Source organism: Aplidium turbinatum, chromosome 3 (assembly GCF_918807975.1).
Source record: "Aplidium turbinatum chromosome 3, kaAplTurb1.1, whole genome shotgun sequence".
NCBI classification, from domain to species: Eukaryota; Metazoa; Chordata; class Ascidiacea; order Aplousobranchia; family Polyclinidae; genus Aplidium; species Aplidium turbinatum.
Genome location: NC_137474.1, coordinates 24,620,174 through 24,633,389, shown reverse-complemented (window position 1 = coordinate 24,633,389; position 13,216 = coordinate 24,620,174). Strand labels below are relative to the sequence as shown.

Genomic DNA, 13,216 nt, shown 5'->3' with positions numbered 1-13,216 from the left:
AATTGTAGTGGCAATTTAATGCCTAAATAACTATTTTAATACAAATTAAAGTTTCATTTCAATAATAATTGTATCTCATTCCAGGCCAGTCTACTTTTTTATATGATGCAATTTCCGCTCTTGCATGCCTACTTCTTGTCTTCACTTTCTTTACTTTTTGTCTTCACGTTTTTCTGAAATTCCACTTGCTGATAGTTTGGAGAATCATAAGGTTGCGTTTTTTTCGAGTTTTTTACTGATTCCCTTCATCTTGGGATGTCTCCAGGCCTAATGTTTTCGTTGAGTTCTATTTTTACATTTAAACCTGGAGAACAAACAACTTAGTCCAGTGCTCTTCAACCTTTTTTGGTTTGGTGAACCCTTAAAGTTGTTGTGACGAACTCATGCACCCTGTTTACTTAAAAGGTAAACTGAGGTAAAAGCGATATAAAAAATCATTATTTAATGACTGTTTTGTTGTTGCACATTATTAACTAACAACTCAAACCGAGGTATGATATCTTTTTCAATTGCTCCCCTCATCAATGGATCGATGTGTGTGATTGAATTTCTCTTTCGAAATTTGATTTCACACAAACAAGAAAAGCCGCTTTCGCATAAATACGTTGTTGGCATTTGAATAAGTAAGGAAATTGCCCTTTCTGCTATGCTTCTGTATTCTGGCACATTTAACAGGTGCACCCAAAAGTCAGTGTATGGTGTCTCTTTAAATAATACTTTCATACCAAAATCCGATTGGAGATCCATCAAATCTTCAATTTCTGTAGTAGGCCCGTCATAAATGAAAGGTTGTAATATCCAAGAACTGGCATTAAGTGTGGCGTTCTGTTCAGCATTGAAATATTTCTCAAAGTTTTCTTGCAACAAATTAAGATGGGCATGAATAAGTAGCAACAGTTGCTCTTGACAATTGCTTCCATGTTCTTCCATGAAGTCGTGGAAAAGCGGAAAATCAGAGAAATTGTATGATGCAACTCGGTTCTGCCACAGTGGTAGTTTCTTCTTTATAGCATTGACTTTGGACATGCTTTCAAAAATATCCCCTTTCTTCCCATGCAAATTCAGATTAAGTTTATTGAGGTGTTCAAAAATGGAAGCCATATACGCAACTTTTGCCAACCAAAAATTGTCACGAAATTTGCTAGCTTGTTGGTTATGTTCTTCTGTTAAAAAAACTCCCAATTCTTCTCTAAGCAGAAAGATAGGGCTAAGAACTTTGCCTCTGGAGAGCCACCGTACCTCCGTATGCAAGAGCAATTCTGTGAATGACGCGTCCATTTGTGCACACAACTTAGTGAACATCCTGCGTTTTTTTGCGCGGCTTCGAATATAGTTAACAATACCAACAACTTCCTGAATTACCTCTGCAAAAGTGGTACCGGCATCATTTTCGCCAATATTTTTTTCTTTACCTCCTCTTTTCATTTTCTTTGCGACAAGAGCTTCACGATGTAAGATGCAATGAACACCAACGCATTCAGGAGAAAGTTCTTTTATTTTTGTTACGACACCGTTGATGGATCCTGTCATTGCAGCTGCACCATCAGTGGTAACTGATTTACATTTTTCCCAACTGAGTCCTTTCTCCTTCATATAATCATCCAATTTCTCAAAAATAGAATTGGCGGTTGCATTTACTCCCAACGGTTTACAGAATAAGTAATGCTCTGTAATTGTTTTATGTGAAATATCAGCAAATCTACAAAACACAATGAGTTGAGCTTCTGAAGATATATCAGTTGCTTCGTCTAACTGGATGGCAAACGAAGGCGCTTCCTTCAACTTTTGTATCAACTGATCCTCCAAGTCTGTTGATATACTTTGACATCGGCGATAAACTGTGGTATCAGACAGAGAAATTTTTGAAACTCTATCAACTGCTTCTTTACCACCATGAATCAAATCTGCTGCTACTTTAAGACATGGTAATACTACTGATTCTAGCTCTGTATAAGGACGTTTGCTTTTAAGAACAACATGAGCCATCTTGAACGAAGCTAACACAATGTCTTTACTCTGTTGCCTATCATTTGCAATTCAAAGGATCTTTGTTGCTTACGAATTGATGATAACTGTGACTCAAAAAACTTCTTGGACTTGTACTAGTGTTCAGGATGTTGTTTTTGAAGATGCAGCTCGAGTTTGGAAGGAACAAGGTTGCAGTTGGCATACTTGACTGCACAAAACAGACAACTAGCCGATGGATACTGATTGTGTTTATCATCTGTTGAAAGATGAAAACCGTACTTCACATAATCCTCATTTCACCTTGTTGCGTCGTGTTGCGTCTCCTTGTCGCAACTATTCGGTTTTTGATTATTGCACCACAATGGTTTAATTGCGACACGAACTAGTACAAAAAAGTATCACGTGAGCTAGAGCGCAGAGATAAAAGAGCCGCATGCGGCTCCGGAGCCGCGGGTTGCCGACCGCTGATAGTCCTTCAGTTGCTGCAAAATGACTTGAAACCTACATCTTTTTTCTAATATCCTGAAAGTCAAATATTAATGGTTCATTTTTGCTCACAGAAAGTTTTTGTAAAAAGTATCTGTTTAGTGTGACAAGTTTGTGATGCACCCGTGTATACCTTTTCGTACTGGTGCACCCCATGCATATTTTGGTGCACCCTAGGGTGCACCGTGCACACCGGTTGAAGAGCACTGAGTCTTAGTCTACTGCTGATTTCTAAAAAGCGTGGGAAAAAGATTATACTTGCTACTGCTATAATCAACCAGGGGTATCTAGAACAACGGGATTGCTGACTCTGTTTTGAAGTGGACAATAGGAGGGTTACTGCATCATTACTGCATCATTACTGCACAAACTAAAATGTGGATTTCTCAACATACAACTCATTTCTTGTTTTTAAAATGATGCTTGAAAATGAAATAATTTAAAAAAAGCAAAAAAAAAATTAAAAATGTGGCCGTTTTTCCACAAACTGCCACCAAGTGGTGAAAAATATACAAATTCTAAACACAAATATTTTTAATACCACTTACTGGATTTGAATCAAATGTTAACAGAATGTTTATAAGTATCCAGACTGAAGCTCTATGGAAGCAAATGAAGATATTTTGAGAAAATAAAAAGTTATTCGAATTGTTGCATTTTTTCAAAATTTTTGATCCTCGGACATGAAACAAATGGGTGCCGACAGCATCATGGAAAAAAATTTCCAAAATTCTTTGACCAGAGGCTTTGCATGTTTACTCTGTCTGATAGTGTTAAAAGTTTGAAAGCGATTGGCAAATAAATGAAAGAGATATTTGGGATTAAAATTTGGTACTTGGTCAAAAATCACATTTTACGAAAAACAACAATAAACATTTTCAACACCTTAAAGCCTCCTTTATCATAAGTAGACCCTTTTTTTGCCTCTGCTTGGGTTTGTAATTTTTTTCTTAAGTGCTTTTAATGTTTTTCTCCTGGCCTTGGATGTGTCAAAGCTTCTTTTTCTTGATTTGTCAAGTCAAAACTTGTCGAGTATTTGGCAGATTTCTGAATATGCAGAGATTTTGCCACTGTCTTGTTTACCTAATTTTTTTACTGAAGTAGAAGGTTGGCAAAAAGGGCTTTGATCTTCTGTTGTTGGTTGGCTTTCTGGTGTTACTGGAAAGGTTACACTTGTGTTGCAGTAACAGTTCATCAAGTCTACCACCATTGTTAGACTTACAACCAACCTTATCCAACTTTCTTTGTTTAGCAATACCACGAAATTGAATTTTCTTACTTCTTTTCATGTTTTTTTTATTTCCTATTTTTGATGACTAAAACTTGCCCAAAAGTGATGCAATAATCAATTAAATATGAAAACTAAAGCTGTGTTCAATACTCAATAGTCTTGGATGACTAACAGCAAAAGTTTGCTTTAAAATGATGATCTTAAGTTATAGACAAGGCCAGCCATTAGTTGTTGCTATGGGCGTTGCTAGGGAAGATGCCTAGGAGTGCCCACTTTCAAGACCTTATTTTAGCTTCACAGCAAGGATATCTAGAAAAGGCGACTTCTCAACAGCGTAATTGACACGCGCTTTCGCCTTTTTCATTTTCGGGCGTTAACAGCGCTGACCCTTCTAGTGTCCATCGCTTCATCGAAATTTGCAAAGTCGGCAATCCCGTTGTTCTAGATATCCCTGTAATCAACTAATTAAACAAAATTTCAAAGCAATGTCGCCTAACAACACATAAACTCAACAGACAGCAGCCTCAAGCCAAACAAAAGAGCCGCATTAACCGTACCTGTTACTGGCGTAGACCCTATGGTCTCGCCCTCTGCTAATTCAGCAATTTCACATAGAAGCAGTGACGCTAGAAACCTGAGATTTCTTGGCTTTTACTTTTTTTTCTTGCCCCAACTTTTAATCCCGATTATGTTGGTATCGGATAATTGTGAAGTTCACAATAAACCTTTTGTCACATTCAGTTTTAAAGTGCAAGAAATTTGCTGATATTCAATAGCTTGATTGACAGTTTACTATTAGCGTGCGGTTTCATTTTGTGTTTGTCGACGGCGCTAAAATTCCATTCTTTACCCAGGCAACAAAATCCGTCATTTTTACATTGATTCAATGTCGATTTTGCTGTCTGGGTAGGGAGTCGCGATCTGACGCGTTATGAGTCATTCTTTGCTGGCAGACAATAATTAGGAAAGTAATTTGTTATTTGCGCAAATTGCTTTGTAGTGCAAAAAGTGCATGGAATACTGTTTGCACAGAAACGGAAAAAAAAATTGATGAAATTCTGTATTCAATGCAAGAAGACTTTCAAAATAAAATGTGAACTGAGAAATTTGACCAAGAAATGGCGAAAAATAGGTCAAAAACCGAGTCTTTATCACCTTTTCTACCTAAAATACACAATCACATATATATTTTGCAAAATAAATTGATTGAAGTGATAGATAAGGCTTTTGACCAACGGCATATTTTTTCCCGTGGTTATTTGATATAAGCCGACGGAGTAATTAGCAATAAGAGAGACGTAGACCTGATGGTCTCGGCCAGTAACTCTTGCCGCCAAAAGGAAGCAGTAACAGATACGGTTAAATAACGACTCACTGACTTCAACACCATTCGTCATAGCACATGACTAGGGAACTGTGTTCCGAAAGCTAGTGGAATTCGCTATTACCACAGCGAGCTCGCAGCATCAGGCTAAAACAGGTCGTTAATATCTACATTATGAAATACTTGCTGTTGTTTGAAACGTATCTGTATGCACAGGAGAGTTTGATTCAGACGTTATTGTTATGCAATAAACTGTTGTATGGATAACACCAGCTGCGTTCTTGATTTATGCTGGATAGCCGCTGGTTACGACACTTTACTTTGTGACGTCACAAACGTTGCACGCTACCAAAATTTCAACTTAAAAGTAATTAGGCCTACTCGCCTTTGAGGTCAGATCTTCACTTCATTTCTGTTAAGTTGATTCAAAACATCGGCCAAGTTGCCATTGCCATTGCCATGCCATTGCCATGTTGATTCAAAACATCGGTAGGCTATAAGCCAATTGAATTGAATTAATGCCAGGTGGAAAAACTGAGTTAGGCCTACTCAATCTGAGGTAAAGTCCAGAGTTTAGATTCGCAAAGCATTCCGAATGCCTCCTCCAGGGGCGCCGAAACGATTTTTGACTGGGGGGGGGCAAGATTACGAAAAAAGGACACTTTTGTTTACTAAAAGGCCGATTTTGTTTCAAGTTTTAAGATCAGCTCACTATGTATTGAGCAATGATAGCCTACAAGTGTCCGGTATGCAAAGAAGGGCATCATGCTATGTTATAATAGGCTTGCCATACGTCCCAGTTTAGCCGGGACAGTCTCGATTTTAAGGCCTTGTCCCGTTGTCTCGCCCGGTTAACTAGTTTGTCCCGGAATTTTCAATTTGAGATTTGTAAAAAAAATTCTTGAGCTAGTCATTTTAAGAATTCTTTCTTAAGTGGGTCTGCGGAAAACATAGGGACGGTACATTACGGGACGCGCAACTCCGTTGTTCCTTCAACATTAGAAGGGTCAATTGCCAATATGACATTTTTTTTGGTGCACGGTCGTTTGGTCGACAGACATTTGGTCGACAGGACGTTTGGTCGACAGGACGTTTGGTCGACAGGACGTTAGGTCGACAGAACGATTCATTTTTGGGTTAGGGTTAGGGTTAGAGTCAGGGTTAGATTAGGGTTATGGTTAGTTAACTAACCCTAACCCTAAAATAAATCGTTCTGTCGACCTAACGTCCTGTCGACCAAACGTCCTGTCGACCAAATGTCTGTCGACCAAACGTCCTGTCGACCAAATGACCGGGTACCTTTTTTTTACGCTTTACTGCAGGCTTGCTTTCAACTAAAAACCTTAAATTACTTTAAAACCAACTTAAAACCAACAACTATAACCAACTTTTGTAAATTAGAAAAAAACGTAACCCTTCTAGTGTTGCGGATAAGCCAAAAGCGGATGAAGTTTCGCATCCCTATGATCTACAATCTCTAGGAAAATATCAACAAAATGTTTCAGAAGCAAATGATCAACATCGACTTCTTTTTCGATGAGGACGTTTTGGTAAAGAAATACATGTCTAAGAGTGAGAGGAAAGAATCATGGCAAAATGCAACGACATCTCTTAAACAAAAGTGAACTTTTAACAAAAGCATAACCATTCCAAACTTTCAAAACCTTGTCGAGTTTGTGCTTTGTTTGCTTGGGACATCAGCACCAGTTGAACGAATTTTTTCAATTATGAACAATATGTGGTCTGATGACAGAGGCCAAACGCTAGAACAGAATGTCAAAGCTCTCCTCACCTGCAAAATTGATGTTAATTTGACATGTAGTGAATTTTATGAAAAGATAAAATCTAACACTGTACTTTCGAAAAAGGAACTTAGCACAGAACAATATTATTAGGCCTGATTCAAGTGCTCATAAATATTAAGTTCCCTTGTTTTCGTTGGAGAAATAGGCTTAAATATATTGGTAATTTTCCCATATTAAAGAATTAGTTGCATTAAATTATTTTGTATTAGGCCTACATCAAGATTATTTGCAGTTTTCAATATGCGTCCCGGATTTGCATTTCTAAAAAATGGCAAGCCTATGTTATAATGATATAACCTATTGTCAAGCCTTAAAGCAGCCTGCGGCCATGGCCGCTAAGTAGTGCTTGAATGACCGCCGGTGCTACCTCCTCAATCGGCCAAGTTTGGCCGCCAGTTTCTTCTAGCCAATTATTTAATTTCGCAATAAAATGATCGTGGATTAACTGTCGAAAATATGTAGTAGGCTATCAAAGAGTGACACAAAATTAGGTCAGCGCGTCATAATCGCCACTGTTGCATTGTGCGGGAATATTTGTTATTGCTGGAATATATCCATCTGCGATCACCAGCGCTGTAAGTCTTGCTTGTTATTCCCGACGTTTATTTTAACAAAGTCTTAATCCAAAGTGCTAATTTACATCGGCTGGCAATATTGTCGTTTTTATGTCGATTCGATGTTGTCGGAAATTGAATCGTTGTTAAAATGGAGAACTAGGTTAGTTGACATCCGAGGGGAAAACATTTTTTTATCATATTTTGCAAAAATTATGCTTCTTTTAGTAATGTCCTTCACATCATTGAAATGCTTATTTTATTACCTTGCCGTCATCGTCAACACATGTCGAACGTTGCTTTACGTTGCTAAAAAAAATTCTAGAGCAGGGATATCTAGAACAACGGGATTGCTGACTTTGCAAATTTCGATGAAGCGATGGACACTAGAAGGGTCAGCGCTGTTAACGCCCGAAAATGAAAAAGGCGAAAGCGCGTGTCAATTACGCTGTTGAGAAGTCGCCTTTTCTAGATATCCTTGCTGTGAAGCTAAAATAAGGTCTTGAAAGTGGGCACTCCTAGGCATCTTCCCTAGCAACGCCCATAGCAACAACTAATGGCTGGCCTTGTCTATAACTTAAGATCATCATTTTAAAGCAAACCTTTGCTGTTAGTCATCCAAGACTATTGAGTATTGAACACAGCTTTAGTTTTCATATTTAATTGATTATTGCATCACTTTTGGGCAAGTTTTAGTCATCAAAAATAGGAAATAAAAAAAACATGAAAAGAAGTAAGAAAATTCAATTTCGTGGTATTGCTAAACAAAGAAAGTTGGATAAGGTTGGTTGTAAGTCTAACAATGGTGGTAGACTTGATGAACTGTTACTGCAACACAAGTGTAACCTTTCCAGTAACACCAGAAAGCCAACCAACAACAGAAGATCAAAGCCCTTTTTGCCAACCTTCTACTTCAATAAAAAAATTAGGTAAACAAGACAGTAGCAAAATATCTGCATATTCAGAAATCTGCCAAATACTCGACAAGTTTTGACTTGACAAATCAAGAAAAAGAAGCTTTGACACATCCAAGGCCAGGAGAAAAACTTTAAAAGCACTTAAGAAAAAAATTACAAACCCAAGCAGAGGCAAAAAAAGGGTCTACTTATGATAAAGGAGGCTTTAAGGTGTTGAAAATGTTTATTGTTGTTTTTCGTAAAATGTGATTTTTGACCAAGTACCAAATTTTAATCCCAAATATCTCTTTCATTTATTTGCCAATCGCTTTCAAACTTTTAACATTATCAGACAGAGTAAACATGCAAAGCCTCTGGTCAAAGAATTTTGGAAATTTTGTTCATGATGCTGTCGGCACCCATTTGTTTCATGTCCAAGGATCAAAAATTTTGAAAAAATGCAACAATTCGCTACACCGTTCTGGTTAGCGAAGCGTCACTGCAGCTCGCTGTGCTAGTGAGTAATCAGCCTTGTGCTGATAGCCGGGAAGAACGCCTTTCTTCACATTGACCTACCCCTGGCACCTGCTGGTTTTGTTGGCTCTTTCTTTCCACAAAGATAAGAGTTAAACTGACTGGTAAAGCGGCGGTCGATTACTCAAGTGGCAAGAATACGGTGCGATACTGATGAGCCCAGCCTCATGGGCGAAACACGTGTCTATCGCTGTCTATTCGATGCTACAATCGGCTGCCAAAATAACTTAAATTCGAATAACTTTTTATTTTCTCAAAATATCTTCATTTCCTTCCATAGAGCTTCAGTCTGGATACTTATAAACATTCTGTGATTCAAATCCAGTAAGTGGTATTAAAAATATTTGTGTTTAGAATTTGTATATTTTTCACCACTTGGTGGCAGTTTGTGGAAAAACGGCCACATTTTTAATTTTTTTTTTGCTTTTTTTAAATTATTTCATTTTCAAGCATCATTTTAAAAACAAGAAATGAGTTGTATGTTGAGAAATCCACATTTTAGTTTGTGCAGTAATGATGCAGTAATGATGCAGTAACCCTCCTATTGTCCACTTCAAAACAGAGTCAGCAATCCCGTTGTTCTAGATATCCCTGTTCTAGAGGAGTGGCGAACTTCTTTAAAATCAGCCACATTGGAGACACTCGTGCGAGTGTCGTTAGATGGTCCCGCAGTAGGCTACTGGGTTACAATCCCGATAAAGCAGTTATTGCGTGGTGCAACGATGCTATTGTAGGACGTCGCCCAGGCCATGACTTCAACAACGTTAAGTGATCATTTTAGCATTGTTGCAAGTTAAATTGTGTTTACTTGTGCTATCGTTATTTTTATTTTGGCCTCCAAGCACGCAGATTTGGCCGCCGAGAAGGAGCTCCTAGCAGGCCACAATGGCTGCCGAAAAAACAACAAATTTTAAGGCGAATAGCAGAAATTTATATATTGCAAAATGTGCAGTAGCTTACATGACTTTAAAAGGACACCATTGCCCCCCCTGCCCCCCCCCCCCCGCTTCCGGCGCCTCTGGCCTCCTCCCCTCTTGAAGAAATCCCGCGTACGCCTGTGGGCCTACATTACCAGATAACGTACCACACTTGTAAAAAAAACATAACAACTATTAATTTTTAAATCATTGAAAGCTATTGGCATGACAATTGCTACATGTTAGAGTTGACATTTTTTGGCTGTTTCTGTGCTTTTTACTCTTATACTAGGATAGATATGTGTGCTTTTAGTGGGTTACGTTGGACTTGTCAAAATAAATGTTCACGAAAACAAACTGAGTTTAAATTATAACTCTCTATGCCCTAGTAAATGGAAATCTGGTTTAATCTTGTGTCTGTTATCTCGTGCTCGTTTGGTGTGTTCTGATGATCAGTTGTTTCAGAAAGAAATCAAGAAATTAAAAAACATGTTTTATTTAAATGGATATCCTTTTCACTTTTTCAATAAAGTCTTAAACACCTTCATGGCTGATGAACCAAAAGACACGCCTGAAGAAGTAGATTTTAGTTATTTCATTAATATACCCTACCTAGGAAAAGATTCAACAATTTTTGCAAAAAACCTAGCTAAACTTATAAAAAAGAAATTTTTATGTGACATTCATCCTGTGTATAAAACATTCAAAGTGCACCAATATTTTCAATTGAAGTCGCCTACCCCCTTTGCTCTTTCTTCAAATGTTGTGTATAAATTTAGTTGTTTGCGTGACGCAAACCAGACATACATTGGTATGTCAACCAGACATTTGTTGACAAGGGCCGGGGAGCACTTAAACCCAAACCTAACAACTAAAAGTGCAATTAAAGAGCACATCGCCTCTTGTGAAACGTGCACTGACAATGTCTCGATCGACCAATTTAAAATCATCTCTCGAGGCAGATCTGATTTTCAGACTAAGATCATGGAAGCCTTAAGAATCAAACGTAACAATCCATCTCTCAACCGGCAGTTATTCGCCTGTGGCTCATCGTTCCTTTTGTGTGTGTTCTAATTGTTTTGTCCAATGCCTGTAGTCTACACCTCACGTGATCTGTTTCCCACCGCATAATTTACTCGCAATCATTCTCGTATCATTTGTTCAGTTTGTGCTTTCAGTCTAGAGTGTCGTTACAGTTACAGTGCATAGTCAAATTTATCTTACGATTTTTCATTTTATGTATTGCAGATTTAATTCCTGATGAGGACACACGTACGTGTCGAAAACGTTTGAGTTTATTTTATTTAATTTTGTTATATTTTGTGTGAAATAAAGTATGCTAAACCCGCTAAAGTTACTATGTTTTATTTCTCTATGGTTCAACAAAGCAAACTCTCTACCAAAGCTTTAACAAACTGAGTGGTGACTAGAGGAACATGAAATCTATATTCCTCGGACGAAAGAGCAGTGCAACATTCATTAGTAGTCAGCACTCAGCACAAGGCTACATTGAAGTAAATGTTAAGTTTTTAATGTTGCCAGATAGCCTAACGCCAAATCAACTTATTCGATCCTACTACTGCTTCGAAAAAAATTCTAATCACACTTTCATTTGGCTTTTCATTGCAGCCCGACTTTAAAAATACTTCTGGTATCTCAAGCGCCAGTGCTTTCGCTTTTTTCCTTGCTTAGAACTGTTTGAAAACTATACATTTGAATACAATGAAGGGAATTTCTAATGTGGGGGATTTTTACCTACATTGACTGCATTGTTAAATAGGCAAAAAGCTGACACTGCTCTCAAGGGACGATATCGACATGGGGACGACATCGACCTGGGACGATATCGGTGCATTCCTTTAGCCTATTAGCTTTCATAGTCATGCCTTTGCCCTTTTTACAGCTTTTGCCCTTTTTACAGCGTTGATATAACGTTACTTCGCCAATGAATGTTCAGGTGCGGATGCAATATTTAGTTCGTTAAGCTTCTATACACAAGAGGCAAGCTTATCCAGCTTTTTGTACAAATTGCTTGCGGTTGTAATGTTTAGGCCTAAGTGTTATAGACCGAGAGCCTACGACAGAAGATTTCACCCCATAAGGTACAAAAGGTTTGACCCCTTGAAGTCACTGGGGTCAACCATGTCACTCACAAAAAGTATGGAAGATTGACCGCACCGGGTGGATCTGGACCCTAGAGCCCCCTAAAAAGCCCAAAAAGGGGGTTAATTTCACCCAATAAGGTACATGGACCAAACTTGGTGAAAACGAAGTTCTATGTCAGGACATCACAAAAATATCAAATCTAACAATATTTTCGAGTGGAAAGGTGATGTAAGACTCCCTCCAAAGTGACCCCCCAGGGAGTTAATTTCACCCCATAAGGTACATGGACCAAAGTTGGTCAAAACGAAGTCTTATGTCAGGACATCACAAAAATATCAAATCTAACAATATTTTCGAGTGGAAAGGTGATGTAAGATGCCTTCAAAGTGACTTCCCTTAATGTGACCCCCTCGGAAGGTTTATTTCACCCCATAAGGTACATGGACCAAACTTGGTCAAAATGAAGTCTTATGTCAGGACATCACAAAAATATCAAATCTAACAATATTTTCGGGTGGAAAGGTGGTGTAAGATGACTTCAAAGTGACTTCCCTTAATGTGACCCCCTCGGAAGGTGTATTTCACCCCATAAAGTACATGGACCAAACTTGGTCAAAACGAAGTTTTATGTCAGGACATCATAAAAATATCAAATCTAACAATATTTTCGGGTGGAAAGGTGATGTAAGATGTCATCAAAGTGACCCCCAGAGGGTTTATTTCACCATAAAGTACATGGACCAAACGTGGTCAAAACGAAGTCTTCTAGGGCACCACAAAATATCAAATCTAACAATACTCTCAGTTGGGGAGGTGATAAAAGACCTACCCAAAAGTGAATCTCCTCCTATAGTTTAATTTACTTCATCCCTTCTCGAACCAACCTTGGTGTAACGAAAGTGCTATGCCAGGACAGTACCAATGGATTAAATTTAAAAATATTTTTATATAGGTTTTGGTGAAATACATTCACAAGCTGTCCCATGATGCATGAAATGGAACTATAGCCTACTTTACAAAAAGTTTTTGTATAAATCATATTCAGTCAATCAAAAAAGGGCAACAGGACATGACAATTCATGGCTTTGTAACACCAAAAACAGAAAGTACATAAGAAGCATATAGGCTACAGTAGCCAGAAAATTGATCCAAGATCTTGATACGACCACTAAATGTGGACTTAATCGAACAACTGACTATCCAAATCAAAACGTTTCGAAATGAATCATTTGGAACGTTAATTCAGGCAGTAATGAACATTTTCCAGCTGCTACAATAAATAACCCAATAAACCCAATGTAGTAAATTTTTGTTTAATGCCATTTGCTTCATGTCTCCAATCAGTTATTGTAACTGTTCATTCATAAACAGAGATTGTTTGTGTAAATGTAAACG

General features: G+C 38.0%; 1 protein-coding gene across 1 annotated transcript; it reads right to left on the bottom strand.

The window, feature by feature from the left end:
- Positions 1-441: 441 nt before the first annotated feature.
- On the bottom strand, positions 442-1,986 carry LOC145766645 (SCAN domain-containing protein 3-like). The gene has a single exon (XM_082578359.1). The coding sequence runs from the start codon at positions 1,984-1,986 to the stop codon at positions 442-444; it is 1,545 nt and encodes a 514-aa protein (XP_082434485.1).
- Between the last annotated feature and the right edge of the window lie 11,230 nt (positions 1,987-13,216).

Bases quoted from the DNA above. Each gene is read 5' to 3' on its own strand.
- LOC145766645 (XM_082578359.1), bottom strand. From the start codon at position 1,986: ATGGCTCATGTTGTTCTTAAAAGCAAACGTCCTTATACAGAGCTAGAA.